Source organism: Mytilus californianus, unplaced genomic scaffold, assembly GCF_021869535.1.
Source record: "Mytilus californianus isolate M0D057914Y unplaced genomic scaffold, xbMytCali1.0.p SCAF_2, whole genome shotgun sequence".
In the NCBI taxonomy this organism is placed as follows: domain Eukaryota; kingdom Metazoa; phylum Mollusca; class Bivalvia; order Mytilida; family Mytilidae; genus Mytilus; species Mytilus californianus.
In genome coordinates this window covers 65912354-65929873 of record NW_026262668.1, presented here as the reverse complement: position 1 = coordinate 65929873, position 17520 = coordinate 65912354, and the positions used below count along the sequence as shown (strand labels likewise).

Here is a 17520-nt window from a genome sequence, read left to right as displayed (position 1 = left end):
TGATAGTACAGTGACAAAAGTAAATTAAAAATAAATTAATTGACAGACCTACCTTACGGCTGATTTTAGTCTTCATTTGAAGATAAATATAGTGCCCTTCGATTAAGCCTTGTTGTTGTAAATTGCTAAAATGGTGCAGATTTTTGAAAAATTGTGTACAAAGGACAGAAAGAGGGGATTGGGGGGGGGGGGGGGGGGGGGGGCGGGCTTTCAAAAATCACAATAATTTTAAATTTTGGACAATTTTCGGATATCCTTCATGATAACGAAAAAACGTTTAATGGGATCATGCTCTGGAAATTTTGTAAACATTTAGTTTGTTACATTCATTCCTGATTGCCAGAGATTGGTGACTTATATCCCCGCTTCGAAAATGTGATAAAAGAGGGACGAAAGATACCAGAGGGACAGTCAAACTCATAGATCGAAAACAAACTGACAACGCCATGGCCAAAAATAAAAAGACAAACAGACAAATAATAGTACAGATGACATAACCAAATCTAACTTCATCTGATTGGGGATTTTCCTTTTTGTATTTTCCTCGGAGTTCAGTATTTTTGTGATTTTACTTTTCATCCACTCAACTTTTAAACTCAAAAACAAATTTTAGATTTACATATGCAATCTTATATGACAATATATATAGACATTTTCAGAAACAGTTTGGTTAACATCCAATGATTATAACAAAGGGGAAAGGGTACAGTAATATAAACACCCGATCCAAGTTGCAATTAACAAATGATGAAGCTCGTTTTTAGTTATTTAAACCGATTGGAAAGCTTGCAAAGTTTTGGATTAACAAACAACATAATTATGTAACCGAGAACAATATTTGTTAGTGCAAGACAAATTTTGCGAGTAGCATATTCAAGATTTGCTACCAACATAATTTTACGATTGCATGTGCATGTGCATACAAGGTTCAGATGATAATTAAAGGACGTTTAAGTTATAATGGACATAAAGAGGTATCTCCATTCTCCATCCATATTCCAAAGATGATTTAAGTGATAATTTAGCAATACGAGTATTCATCTGGTAAACATACTCTAAGAATTTGTTGTCTGAATGATGCCTCTGATGAACTTTCACCAAGTAATCATCTTTAGATAATTTATTACTCCTTTTCACTCTGGGCATGGAGATCCGCATGTACATAGATTTAACGTTGGTTTTGGGTCATAAAAATCAGCGAGGAATATTTATTGAATTCACAAATCAACAGACGTGTCAATATCTAAAACTGCTAGATTTGACAAATTTTGATACACTTTTTGGTTTTGTTTCAACACCTTATAAACCGACTTGTTTACCAATGCAAAAAAAAAAAAGAAGAGGCCGCGTCTAATCCTGTTATAGCTTGAGAAGCTGGAAGTATGTTGCACAGCTCCAGGTAAGTACTAAAACTTTAGATCATGAACACTGCTATAAACCGCATTACGTCTTTACTTAAATAGGCAACCATTTTGGAACTGTTGACAATACTGTACACAAAATAATAAAACATAAATGTCTGATGACTTAAGGATGTACACCTCTAAGGAGACAAAAATTTCTAGAATTAAACTTTTTTTCTTAACCTGATTTTTGGGTCTATATGACTGTAAAAAAATAATTGGTGAAGAAAAAATCATATGGTTGTGCACTTCTTTTTTTTGATACGGCCCTTCGAAAGTATCTAATTTTGATGATTTTCCAATTTTTCATCAGTTTTTGCCCATTTTTGGGCTATTATCGTGAAAAAAATCACAGTTCCGCAATTAAACTTTTGTTCATACTTTCAACAAAGATGAAGTGGACCAATCTGAATAAATTTAACTTAAAAAAAACATAGGTAGGTGTTTTATTAATATAAGAAAGTTTTATCATAGTTTGATGCTTTTTCATGTCAAATTTACCATGCTGTCAATTTTGTCAATTTGTGGTTTTTCTCTGTTTTAAGAACAAAATGCATATTATTTCAACTTCTTTGTTATAAATGATTGAAAAAATACATATCTAAGAAATCTGAAAAGAAAAAAGTAATATGGGATGTACATGTTTCTGGTAAAATCATTTCTTGTACCCCTCACCCAATTTCTGAAAATTTTGGCTAAAAAGACTGATTTGATTGGTAGTAAAATTTGAAAAATTTATTATTCAAAAACTACTTATTGTAAATACACAATTTTTTCACAGAGTTCAGTTTGATTATGATATTTATTAAATTCATTGCTATTTTCCACTTGTATCACATGTTTTGGAAATAATTCCAGAAGGAGATTTCAAAGAGACTGAAACGTCAGAAGAATACATCCTTTAAAATTACAAGTGGACCATTGTAATTATAATTACAAAAACATCTGTCAATTTGCAAACAGAGACTAGAGAATAAGTCTTAAGTCTGCTACTTGCTGTGTAGTAAACAACTGACATCAGCCACATAAAGTCCCGGCACAAAGTTGGTTCAGTCTCCGGACTTAAAAAAATCCAGATAAGGATTACGGTATTTCGTCTGAATCTTCCAACGCGAACCCATAGTAAAGCTCGAGTGAATATTCACCTAACAAAATCTTATCAATCTCAGTTTATTATCGAGTAAACAGTGAAATTTCTATCATTCTGGAAATGATCTACCTTAAGTAAATTGAAAAATATTTGAATCCTTTGAATTATACATCCTAATTCTGTAGAATCTAATACCACATCGATCAAACACGTCCAAGGCACTAATTGTTTTTCAAAACTTGAGAGTTCCTTGTAATCCTTTTCCACATGAAAACAATTGTCATCTACTTACCAAGGAAAAAATAATCTTAGAGGTATATTGTTAAGCTACGAAAGTAGACTTTGCAGATGGAGATGGATAGTAATCATTTTAAGTTTATAACGATCGTTTATTGCTTCTTAATACTTTTGCATCATCATGAAGGGTCTGATCTTTTGGGGTTTTGGTTAATTTACAAAACTTGATCCTGTTTCTGAAAATTACGAATCCGCTTAAAAAAACTGCCAGCGTGTAAAGCATATCGGAAACACTGACTGTGCTGCAGAAAATCATAATTGATTTAAATTGTCTTCGTTGAGTCCTTACCAAAATGGAATCACAATAATTATTGTTTTAGTTTGTACTTGCAGTTTAGCAGATGTATTATTCAGGAAGAAGGAACAATACTTCTTTGGCAAATACATCTTACATGTTTTTTCACAACATCATCGTAAATACTTATAAAAGCTCATATGAGGGACCAGAAGCATGATCCTTTTTGCCGGTTTAGCAAGTAATTAGCAAAGCATGGTGAATGATACAGTGCCTTTTACTTGAAAATACCTACGGAGATTGCAAACTCTCTTACCGCACATATATTGCTTCAAAAGAGTATTTCCCTTTTCCTGTTGCATTTGACAATATTTTAGTAATAAACATTTTGCAAATAATGCATAATTGCCAATTACCTTTGGTTCTACTTGTTTTTGGCACTAAATGAGCAAATTTACCAAGAATACATTATATTTTCGGAATTAATTCGGTTCCATTCCAATGTGGAATAGAATTAATATCTTCGAAAACTGAAGAATAAAACACTTCAAAGGCTACTAAAAATAACAGCTGCACTAAGGTCAAACTTCAAGGCAATAAAAATCAATACAAATTTATCTTCTTATTACATAACACAAATTAATTAATTGTCAAGACAACACAACTGCAAATTATGAGTCGGGGGGAAATAGGAGAAGGGAACGCAAAAAGCATTATTGAGTTAAAAATGAACAGATGAAAAGAGATATTATGAGTATTAAATTTTCAAAAAGCTCGTATGTATTTTCTGTCATTAAAGATTTGGTTGTTCTGCTATTTTTTTGGGTCAAAATCGACTATGAATGCAATATGAAAGAAATTTAATATACTTTTACAGACGGTAAAAAGTAAAATAACAAAAATACCGAACTCCAATGAAAATTCAAATCGGAAAGTCCCTTATCAAATGGCAAAATCAAAAGCTCAAGTACATCAGACGAATGGAAAACAACTGTCATATTTGGTACACGCATTTCCTTATGTATAAAATGGTGGATTAAACCTGGTTTTATAGCTAGCTTAACCTCTCACTTGTATGACAGTCGCATAAAATTCCATTATATTGACGACAATGTGTGAACAAAACAATTAGACATAATAGGTAAAAATTTCAAAAATAGGGGTACAGCAGTCAACATCGTGTTATAATCTAAATCACTATAAAAACTAACAAATATGTCAACAAAGATTGAGAAAGAAAATGTCACATGCATACGAAAATCATTCAATTGATTCTATATGTACTTTTGTATAATTTTAAGTTCGATCTGGAAAAAATCTTTAAAAGCTGATCACATTAGAGTTTCATTTCATTTGATAGCAAAATATTGCTGAGATCGTCATTAGGGAATTTACTACAAGTGTTCCCAGTCTAGATAATGAAAAACAAAATAAAATCGGAAAGCCAGTTCTCACAAGACCAGGCAAAACGGCGTTATTTTTACACCAATATTTATTAAAATAGTCTATCAGAAAAACTTTATTCGACAAAGGAATTCTATTTTAATAAATGGGTATGTTAAGTTTATCTTTATGATACAGCAAAAGAACAATGCAAATAAGACATCACTAGTGTTTCATTAGAAATGCAACTATACAAATATAGAGTTAAATTTAAAGGTCAAAGTCCTGACTTTTAATGAACAGTTATCAAGTATCATTTAATGCTTGTGTTATATAGTCAACATCTGAATATTCGGATAAGCTAAGCTCTTCCTCATATATATTTCAGATAATCCGAACTAACATTAGTTAATGTAAAAATTTTAAAAAGACTAAGTCCATCCAGCTTAGTTTAATCTTATTTCCAAATCTTTCCATTTGTTTCCAATGCAAATAAAGAGATAAGTAAAGCTTTTACTTTTGATGCATTCCTTTGTTTTATCTCAGCAGTCTTTCCTATATCTCTAAAATATTATGTTATGGATAATAGCTTCGCTGTTGATTCCTTACTCATTTAGACAGTGATTTTCCCTAAGTATATTAAAACATAAAAGATTCCAATTTTTATTACGTTTGTTTGTTTGCTCAAAGCTGCACGAAGCCATTATAACAAACAAGAATATTTATCATGAATTCTGATCACAGCAGTAGTATACAGAACAAAAAATGCCTTAATCTTCTTCTTATACTTAAATATTGCCTCACAAAATCAAGATTTTAATGATATAATAATTTTACTTTGGCATCTTCTGGCCGTTTCAGTGATATAAATATACTTAATAGTACATTAAAGTTTTTAACCGTTAAAACTTGATAATATTTTATTTTGGGGAAAAGATTTAAAATCTCTTAACCAAAAAAATCTTTTATCTGTCAGACATGGCACCTGATACCTGCATTATTTAGGAGCTAAAACAATTAAAGATGAACGATTGTGTTATTTTGAATAATGGTAGTATAAAAACAGGTTTAACACTGGAAAAGTATTTGACTGATTAAATATAAATCAATGAGAAAGGCAATTATTGTTTTTCCTTCTTATTCAATTAAAATTTGAAAGAAAAAAAATGAAAATCAAATATCAACCGTACCATAACTTTCTCTTCCATCACGTAGACGTGAGTCGAAATCATTAAAAAACTTTTCAAGTTATCATAGATTTTTCTAAGTATACCAAAAACTCCTTCAAATATCGTTTCATCACGGCCTGTAGTAAATGTTCTACAATAAACTTTTCTGTTCTTTACACTAGTTTCCTAATTACAATTAGAAAAACTTTTTATTAAAATTTGTAATAAGGTTTATGAAAATAATGGAATTAATCATTTTTTAAGTGTAAAAAAAAACTCTTTGGAAGTTTCTGATAGATTATGTGCGGTTAATGGTCATTTCAATTCGGTTGAAATTTTTCTACGCAACATTTCAACATAATCTTATCCAACAGAAGTTTTCTTATTTAATCGAATAGTCTTTTGAAACACCTGAGTGCAAATGTATATGCTACATCTTATATAAAGCCTTTTTCTGTAATGTAATAGGTAAACACGCAGAATATACATACGGGTGTCAGACCACCAATTAAAAATCCCTATCTGTTCAACCAAATTTTGCAATTTTCACAGCTTTTTAAATATTATTTACCTTAAGTTTAACTTTATAGAAACCAGGTATATCCTGAATTGTACAGGTATCACCTTTCTACATGCCAATTTTCAAAATACCTTTCAAATCTTATAAGAAAGAAGAAACCTCCCGAACTGAGGTACCACTAAAAATAACCCCTGGTTTTCTGGAAATCTTAAATTAGTATACTATGGAGCGCATTTATCCTCAATGTTTAATGAAAACTCATAGACAAGTAAATTTTGGCTCAAAATGGTCTTAATATATTTCTCTTTCACCAAAAGTTTCATTTCTGCAAATGTGTTGGTTAGTTTAAGTAAACAATGACATCAAATGCACTATATTTTGTCCGAGTAGGCCTTCTTTTACATACGTTATAAATTGGAGGGAGTAATTGATGGTCTGACACCCATGCAGGAACTGAGCCGCCTCGGTGGTCTTGTGATCGCCTCGAGTGCAAGAAGTATTGGGTTCGAACCTCGGCCGGATCAATCCGACTTGAAAATTGGCCATTACTGCTTCTCCGCTAACCACGCGGAATTTAAAAGAGTCAGAATAATGTGTCCGGATAGGGTGACATGTCTTCTGGTAGACCTTGTGAACTAGCATGTGAAAAATCCGGTTCAGCGAAGGCGGTGTTTATATTTATATCATATAATCGTGTTCTCGTCCTGAATATGCATTTAATTTCACTGGACGTTAAACAGCCACCCAGCCAGCCAGCCATTATACTGAAACTGTGATGGGATGAATAAAGTGGTTAATTTTCTCCCTGACAACGTCTATGTATGCTTCGGCAATACAGTTTGTCAAAGGGTGGAAAAGTCACGTCAAAGTTTTCTCGGCTCCTATTGAATGGCATGATTTAATATTTGGTCTGCAGCTTGGTAATGTTGAGTTGATGCGAGTTCCTTTTTGACGATTGTTTGAAATTTTACAACGATCATTGTACAAGGAAAATGTTTGTCAAAGTTTTCTTGGCAACAGTGAAAGGGAATGATCAGTTATGCTCCAGTATACATATTACCTTAATCAATTGCATGCAGCGACGCAGGTCCAGATCCGGTATTGGTCATGTTTGCAGTGATGTTGTTAATAGTACTCGTAATTTAGATACGATATATGTTATACATGTATATAAGCAATTTTGAGCTTAGGAGATCAATAACAAAATTTAGGGTGTCACCTCACCATTTGCAGATTGAAATAGGACGATACCAGTGTGCTCCTTCACACCTTAGACTAAGCCAGCAGTGTAACTCGGGTAATATTGAAGATGAAGTTCATTTTCTCTTTTATTGCACAAAATATACCGAAGACAGACAGCACTTATATAACATTATTTCGGAGTCATTTCCTAAATTTATTAACTTAAATTCCCAAAAGAAATTACTATGGCTGCTGTCTTGTGAGAACGCTACTGTGTTAAAAGAGTTGTGTATATTCCTGAATAAACTTTGCAAATAGCAGATTTATATGACATGTTTCACATAATTAGCAATTATATATGTTATTTATTAATTTATTTGTAAATTGACCAGATTCAATTTCTCTATTCATTTTGTTCATCTGTTTCTGACACGGGGACATGTACTGCCTACCGCAATCAACAGTATATCCTAGAGCACCGTCCCTTGGTGTCTCCTGCAGATGAACAAATATCAATTTTAACAAATAATAATTTAAGTATGTTCAAATTTTTTTGGGTTTTGTTATTTGATTTACTTGTTCATCTGCTTTTGACACGAGGAAGACTGCTGTTGCAGCTATTACAACAGTATATCCATAAGCATCGTTCCTTGGTGTCTCCTGCAGATTAACAAACTATATATCTTAACCTTACAAATCTTAAATGATAATTGTGCTGATGTGAACACGAGGTGCACTGCTGGACATAGAAATAATAAAAGGAAAAAATATTCAAGAGAACTTACATGCTGTACAATGTATCATATCTGTTGCTTATATTGTTATATCTGATTATAATTGTTAATTGTAAATGCCCCCTATGGGACCCTGATTATAATAATAAAAAATATTTATGTTAACTTATTGATCCTTTAAATAAACTTATTCCAAAATTGTATCAACTTAAAATTGTAGTACATTGTAAGATCTTTTAATATTGACTTTATCGATACTATCATTGATTTCGTTTTTGATAATTTAAAATATAATAAATACTTATGTATGCAATTGCTATAAAGAGAAAAATACTTACTATACGGTGAAGGTTTTGTTCATTGTTGAAGGCCGTACGGTGACTTGTAACCTCCGTTATCTGGCATATAGTTGTTTCATTGGCAATCATACCTCGTCTCTTTATTTTTGTAAGAAGTTGTGGTAATTTTTCTTCTATTAATCAAATATCTTATGATCCCTGAATGTTCAAAATATTATGTTTGTACTTGAATTTGAGGTTCTTAGAACATGTAACCGAGTTTTATATGCAATAAGATTGCTCAAAATATTAATTTTTCCTTAGATTCGGGTAAATTTTGAACATCCATTTGAGAAAAAACATGTCATGCACACATAATAATCCGAATTAAAAAGTTTCCTTTTTGTTACAAATCAAATAATTTATTTATTTTGATTTCGAAAGTTTTTCCATGCTACATTTTACTGAGTACAAATCATTTAACAACAATGTAAAGCATCGACAATAATATTATGACTTTATGAATAGTAGTGACCCTCTCGAAAAAAAAATCTTGGAGAATATTGTTTTGACTCCAAGCTTCATTACGAATAGTCTTTATCGAAGGCCGTACGGTAACCTATTATATGTGTTAATTTCTATGTCATTTGGTCTCTTGTGGAGAGTTGTATCATTGGCAATCATAACACATCTTCTTTTTATATTTATCCACTTCCTGACTTCGAGACAAACAAAAAGTCTATGAATTAAGAAAATGCAGAGGAGATTGGCCATAACTCATTACTCATTAATTAATTTCCTTTAATTTTCTACTTACTTCCCTGTTTGATTCAAGTTTAAAAATTATACAGTATGATCATTGTATACGAAGCAAATTATCAATGAACTACACGTGCCGGTCTAACGGTACGTAGTTTTTGTAGACATATTCAATAATTGCGATCTACAGCCATAGCTGAAATAATGTTTTATGTAACATTACGCCAGGTTTAAGAATCCGATTTATGGCAACGCAGTTATTTGTCGTGTGATCACTTCTGTTTTTTATAAGGAGACAGTTTATTTAACACTCGAGTTTCATCTTTTTAATGGTGTACTTGTTGAAAATGACTTTCTGTAATTACTTATTTTATAAGGATTGTTATTTGGATTTGTTTGAAATGGTCATAACTTTTTTGTAATTGTCTATTTGTCTATTTTCAATGTTTGAAGATCGAATCATTTTTGACAAAAAACGAAAGAAGTTTAATGTAACAATGAGAATTTAATATGTTGTTATATGAAATATTCTGTATAATTTTCTTTTTTTACACTTTCTGAGACATTAGTCAAAGACAAAAAAGTCATTCTTACTATGTCGTATAATTAACTTGGCAATGGGTTACCACGCACACAAATATGGTGGTAGGATTTGCAAATAGTTTATCCTGAACAAGATTTAATACATTTCAAATGTCTGTCATAACTGGTTTTCGTTTATTGTTGACACTTAGAAATCAGGCCGTCGGTTTTCTCGTTTGAATTTTTTCTCATTTTGTCCTGCCGGTTTCTTTAATATAGCTTTATATTGTATTGGTTTTTTCGTTATTTGAGGACTTTTCCATATCATCTTTAATGTATAGTTGTCTCAATGGAAATCATACAACATCAGTTCTCCTCATTTTTGTATCAAGTATGAAACTATGAAAAAAGAAGATCTTTATAAGATTGTCTACACTACCTAAATTCAAAATTAAAATTGATCTTTTACATAACAATGAATGGAATTGATATATATGTAAACTAGCTCGTGTAAAAAGTCACAGTCTAAAAACACAGGCTACAGCATGTCCTTGTAAAGGCTCCTAAGGAATTGCTAACATCTGCATTTGCAATTTTTACGTTATAATAAGCGGATATCTGGAGGTCACTTCTTTAGTTTTCTGAAGCGATTACAAAAAAGATCTCGAACACCCGTGACACAATACATCTTTCAACAATGAGCAAAACCTATTCTTCAAGTAAGCTACAAAGTGCAACGACATGGAAAAATATGAAATATTTCATAAGAGAAAACCAACGGCCTGATTTATGTTTAAGCAACAAACAAACAAAAAATACGACAGATATCAACCACTGAGTTACAGGCTCCTGACTTAAAACAGGCACAAAAAGAATTTGACAGAAATATATGTGTGAGCGCTCAGTTCTCGCCTAACCTAAACACCTAGGATTGTAGTGTAACGGCAAAACATTAGAGCGAACCATAAAAATAAGTTGGAAAAGGCTTGAATCATCAGATCGACATTAATTAGATATAAGAAGATGTGGTATGAGTGCCAATGAGACAACTCTCCATCCAAGTCAAAATGCACACCAAAAACCTTAACAAAAGACAAAAACCACAGGGTTTTGATTTAAGAGTACTCGCAGCTACTAAAAGCTAGTTCAAAGTCAAATCCAAATTATATATAAACCATGTTTTCAAAGATAACAATTTCAAAATGTATACATTCAAATGATTTAGTATAAAGACGTCAGAATAAGTCTGAAAAAGTATGACCATATGCAATGCCAACATATATGTATCGACAGGTTGTAAGACACACACGTAAAACTGTTCCTAACTGTGTAGCCATACATATAAAGTTGTTTTTAAATTTATAAAATATGCAAAAACAAGGTAAATACCGATGAAGATAATATTCAAAGAATTTATTACAGTGTTTAATGGTAACATTTAAGAATACTTTTATTCAAAGGACCAATTATATAACAAGGATCGTATCTAAATGTATGGGTTCTGTCAACAACATCAACGTAAAAAGTAGGATGTGATCTTTCTTTTGTAATAGAATTTCTACAGGTTAAGCCAATCTTCCAAACCAAATATATGTATCTATGAAAGAATTAAGTAAAGATTGAACGTAATTTGTGGAAACTTAATTCCTGACCCGATAATTTACCAGTTATACATTGAAATCCGCATAGCGAATCAGTTGTGTAGTATACACTTCATATTTGATATATCTGCAACTTTTCGATTGTGTAAATTTAACAAAAATTGACGCAACCTCATAAAAGCTCAATGACAACAACCCAACAAATCAATAAAAAAACCCACCTTTTTTAAGGTACAAACACACACACAAACAACGATAGTAGTATAAAATGTTTCAAATGGCCACTATCAAACACATGTTCTTTTCCCATCCAATTGGGGTATTTGCTATATAAAAATAAGATGTGGTATGATTGCTAATGAGACAACTCTCCACAGAGAGCAAATGACTTAGAAGTTAACAACTATAGGTAAGCGTACGGCCTTCAACAATGAACAAAACCCATACCGCATAGTCAGCTATAAAAAGCCCCGAAATGACATGTAAAACAATTCAAACGAGTAAACTATTGGCCTGATTTATGTACAAATAATGAACACAAAAAAAATGTGATATACAGCAACAAAAGACAACCACTGAATTACAGGTTCGTGATCACTTGGGACAGACAGAGGCCAGAGGCTAGAGGGTGATCTTACACTGACACACCAAGTCCGAGTGGGATAACTATTTTACATCTCTTCTAGACTATATGAAAAAAACATTTAACGTTTCATAACATCTAGATCAGAATGCCATACAATAATTATAATATACTTTATATATTACTATATTGCATATACCCTTTATGAGCCCCGGATACAATGTTTAAATATGTTAAATTTACAGTTTTTGTATCCAGTCGTCCTGTCCTGGTGTAGGGGTATGAATAAAGATTAAAAAAAATGAATCATGGTTTCATATGCTTAAGGTCTTGAGTTCGATTCCCCGCATAGACACTGGAAATTTCGTGGATTTTTTCTACATAAATTTTGAAAGTTAGTCTTCATTCCACATAAATATTTCTAAGTTTTATTGTGTGTTCAACATTCCCGCCAAAATGTAACAGAACAAATGAAAGCACGCAGAAGAAAGAAACTCAAGGTAGGGTGATCTGGTAGGGGTGATCCGACTCAGATCACCCCTGTTAGAACAAAGGAGTTGGGATGTTATTAAATATAGCCATGGCAAAAAACCTGATTAACTTTATCCATTAATTGAGCAGGATATGCTCACTATTCCCGATCACCTGAGATCAACTCCAGTCTTTGGTGGTGTTTGTGTTGCTCAGTCATTAGTTTTTAAAATAGTGTTTTGCGACCTTGTTTGTTTGTTTTTTTTGTTGGCTTTCATTTTGCCATGGCGATGTCTCTTTCTCTCGACTTATGTTTTGAATGTCCCCTTAAATATTCAGCCTCTTTTTTTCTAGTGGAATACGCAAAATTATTATAACTTAAAGTGACACGTGAAAAAAGCATGTGTGTTTAATTATGAGGCATGTTTTACTTTTAGATTAAATGAATTCGACAAAAAATCAATGTGTATTAAACTATTCATTCTATATATCCAAAAGCCATTAATTTAAACAAATACTGTGGATTCATTTATTTTCGTAGGTACCAAAAGGAAAACCTGAATTTTCGCGGATATTGGATTTCGTGGTTTTGCCAAAGTTTGTATACAAACCTATAGAAAATTTCTACTTCGTTGAACTTTTAAATTCGTGGTTCACCTATTCCCACGAAATCCACGAAAATTGGTATCCCACAATTTATAATGAATCCACAGTAAGATACAAATAACTCTTGTGTAATCAAGCTTTCTTTTTTCATGGTACAACATAAACGAATAAACAAGTTTCCTCATAAAGTTAAAAGAGAAATGACCAGCACACATTGTTAAACTCCAAATGACGTGGATTTAAGCTGTTATAGGTCACCGCACGGCCTTCAACAATGAGAAACATCAATACAGTATAGTCAGCTAGAAAAGGTTTTGACATTACAAGCTGTGAAACAATTCAAACGAAAAACCCAAAGGCCTTATTTTTGACAAAACAATCTAATAATTACGGATATAAACCAACGACAACCACTGCATTACAGGCTCCTGACTTGGGACAGGCACATGTAGATAGTGGCGGGGTTTGACATGTTTGTGTGCGCTCAGCCTTAACTTCCTCTTTACCTGGCACAGTGGTGTAATAACCCAACTTAAAACTTTTTTAAAAATCAGTCGGGAATGGCTTTCTTTCTTATATACTTTCTATAGATACCAAAAAAGGGGATAATAAAAAAAGACGTTGATTTTATATTTAAAATGCTCGGTTTGCTTACATATTTTGTTTAAAGTTTTAAAGGAAGAGAAAACTATGAGGCACAATACCTGTCACAGTGTCATAATCTCAAATAATTATAGTGACACCAATTGGTATTAATGCGATGTACATGTTACTGAATCAGATGTTTTTTATAATAATTATTTCTATAATTAAAGACAAAACGGATTTTTACATGCAGAAACGAGCATCATTATCGTTAAAGGAACTCATTATCACATTTTACTGATGTGAATTATGGTATTGGTTAATTTTAAGTAATTCGAAATCTTTGTAAATCTTGGGTAAGGTTCCATTTTTTTTGTACGTTTAATTTGGTGCGATATTTTTGGGGTTGGGTTTAATGAAGTTGTAATTTGGTAATTTACTTGAAATTGAATTGTTTTTGTGCGTTTTTTCTACACTATTTTTTCGTCCACATATCGAAGAAAACTGGAGAGGGTTGATTACTCATAAAACAAAATAAACACCCCATTATAAAATATAGTTTATGCGCATTCACTAAATCAGAAGTGTCATCGTCTATTGTAGCCAACTCCTTGTTCGTTTTGTATTGGGTGGGTTGATGTCAGATTTTGTTTGACACTTATATTAAAGACATTAAGCATAATATTTGTGAGCGCATGTCGTTTTTAGAAGACTAAAGGACTAGATATTCACTTTTTGTTGGTCTTGTTTTGCTTGTGAACGATTCAGTTTGGGTGAAGTGGCGATTAATTGCTGATAATACAGAATAAAATTTCCTTTTGGATTGGTGGTTCAGTTGTATGTGTCCTGAGAAGCTGCAAACGTTTAAACAAGCACATCGATTGTATCTCGTGTTGGGTTTATTTTAAATCTAATATATAAACATGAGAAACTTACGCTATTGCCCGCGATGTTAATTTTCAAAAGGTTTCTAAATTCACTGTCAAGACAAACTTTGGTGCCATTATTATTTTTTTGTCGTTTTTTTTTTAGTGAAAACTCGATCAAGGTTTTCATTCTCTTCAGATTTTCGTAATATATGCACTAGACAAGATTCGAGCTACTGGTGGCAGGGTTTTATGTCTCATTGACAATTATCCAGATAACCCTTTTACTCATGTAAATGTACCCGTATTCTTTTAATGTACTTTATATCAAATTATTCTTATTCATAGAAAAAGCTGTTGATGAATTTTGAAATATGTGTACAAAAAAAAACACACAGTAAAACGCATCGTAGCAAATAATGCATCCCCCCTAATAACCACGATTAATAAACAGACCATCTCAACCAACAACACCGGACTCCTCCGAGAAAACAGACGTCCAACAAAAGACAACCAACAATGAACAACAAAATGGTCGAAATATTTAAAATATAATCAAAAGTTATCGTGTATATATCAAATGAATGATTACGAAATGTTAAAGAAGAAAACGATATTTTTAAACAAATAATACTAATGGCATATAAAATCCTTACCGTAAAGTTTGTGTTCCCAGTCATCATCTTTCTTTTTGGTGAAAGTAAAAAAACTTGTTTTCACAAAACAAAAAAGGTAAGCACTGCCATATGATTTAATAAAATATTTCCTATATTTGTCCTGTGTTAAACAAATCTTAGTTCATCTAAAATCAAATATCAATCATAAATCTCCGGGAAATACAACAACTTATCATTTCGACTTCCGTACTTGTTTTGAATTTTAGATAATCAATGCCACGTGACTTCAACATTATCAATGGAGCGCTTGATCATTATCGCAGATATGAACATCACTTACATTCTGATAGTGGTTACAGACAATTTTCCGACGTCTGTTTCATAACAAGTTAATGGTCAGACGTATTTAGCATACTTATGTTTCTTGCGATACAATCAGACCATTAGAGTTAATGCAATTAAAATCATATTTGCATGTTTGTCAGTAGTTAATGACATCGTTTATAATCAATGCATTACTTTTTTTACTTATTTTTCTCAATTATACCAATTTTACAATTTCTTTAAAGACAACTTGCATTTCAAAAAATAGTTAATAAAATTGAGAATGGAAACCTATATTTCAAACAGTCAATATCTGAAGGGTCCTCAATGTTTTAAAAATGTCTCAATTTCAATACGAGAGTCAAACGGTGTATCTATTACAACTCTGTTAAAACTGTTTTTGTAATATGAGGCAAGTGTTTTATTTACATTAACGGTGCCAATTTTACTGCACCAGATGCGCATTTCTACAATTAATTTCTCTTCATTGAAGCTGGAGGTAAACTATACTTGAAAGTCTAATACCTAAATACAAACGTTGAAGACCTGATAGAACCAAAAAGACCAAAAGTAAAGCCAAACACAAGGAATCAGAGCTATGTTACATGTGTAACAGGACGAAGTCTGTATTATTTTTGCGATACATTTTTGTATTCAGGTATAATATACAAATTCGCTAAAACTATGCTTTAATACATGGCAGCCTTTAGTGACTGTGCAAGTACAACTGTTATAAATAAAAACAACGATCTTTGATTCACCGTAGTACATGTATATTGATTTTAAATTGATTTTTTGTTCTTGATTTTCTTTCCGTTATAACCACTTCGTTTTCTATTAAAATGTTGTCTTTTCTACAACAAACTCTTTACCATCGCCATATATCAAAAGATGTCAACAGAAAAAATTAAGGTAAGCTAAGTATGAAGCTTTAAGTTGTTTATGTATGTTGTCGTCTTGATTTTTGAATTGGGTACAAATGTGATAAACTGTTTCAGTATGTGAACTCATCTTCAAATTTACTTTAAACAATTTTGAATAAAAAAATAAAAACAAAATCCCTTTTTTTGATATTCTTATGAAACCTCATTTTAATTATATCAATATTTAGTCCCGATTTAAATTTCAAAATGTTCTCTTTGAGATCCTCCGGTACTGGTCACCATTTCATAACCTTCGTAAACATAAAAAAGCTGATGCTTATTCAAGTGATATTCAATAGAATTAAGCAGAAAGTACAGACAATCCAAAAAGCTAAGTTTTTCAACAATACGAGTATGAACTGATACTTCTAAGGATGTTTTTGTGGTATAAAGTATTGTCGGCTGATGGGATTGTTATTATGAGCTTTATTTGGTTCATATAAGGATGTGTTTGAAGTATAAAGTAGCGTCTGCTGATGGTATTATTATAATTGGCTTTATTTTGTTAAAAAAGAAATTATTCAAGCTTTTCATGTTTACCATCTCTCATTGTGAGTCATTTCTGAATGGAATATTTAAATATATTCGACTAAGAAATGAAGATTATAGTCTTACAGGGGAAGGAGTGCATAGTTTACCATCGTTTTCCGACGTGTGGACAATAATGTAAAACTTAAAATACCGCCTAAGTCAACCGAATGCCCATGTTTACCTTTATTCCTATTACGCGGCGTCTTCAGTTTCTATCTTCCCCAAAAAGCCATAGCAATATTGCTTGTTCTGCAATTTATGTGCTTTTACAGACTTAAGTACGTTCATGTTTTGTTCGGATTCCAAGCCCTCTCTTCAGGCCACGATGATATTAAAATTGAATATCCATTAATATAGAAAATTTATGATGTTATATAATATACGTAATTTAGGTATTTTTAATAAAGATCTAAAGAAACAAAGTTGTAGACGAGGAAGCAAAACATTCTTTAAAAGATGAAAATCTAAATGCAGTATACCGTATTCTGCATTTATAGCAGGGGATATATGTCTGCATTTGGAAAAAAAAACAACAGAGCTTGGAGCAAAACAATCGTTACAAGTTTGGATTAGGAACAAATATCGATAAATTGTTTCCGAAAATTTTAAATACGTCAAGACTATATGTTATCTCTAGTTGTCTAGATAAATTATGGATGAAAACGGATCGATCTTTCACGTCCAGTGGCAATTATTACATTCATATCGGGACACGAACATATCATATAAATATAAAATAAAGAGATGGGGTATGACTGCTAATGAAACAACTATCAAACATACCGTATAGTCAGCTAAAATAGGCCCCGACATGACAAAATGGGGAAAAAATTCATACAGA

The 17520-nt window shown here is 31.9% G+C and overlaps 1 protein-coding gene across 1 annotated transcript in view; it reads right to left on the bottom strand.

Moving 5' to 3' along the window:
* The window catches only part of LOC127730265 (secretin receptor-like), an 81682-nt gene extending 66464 nt beyond the window's left edge, over positions 1-15218 (bottom strand). Inside the window, exon 1 of the mRNA XM_052238566.1 lies at positions 14941-15218. Within this exon, the coding sequence (XP_052094526.1) occupies positions 14941-14967 (27 nt within the window). The 5' untranslated portion in view covers positions 14968-15218. The remainder of the gene's footprint in view (positions 1-14940) is intronic.
* Between the last annotated feature and the right edge of the window lie 2302 nt (positions 15219-17520).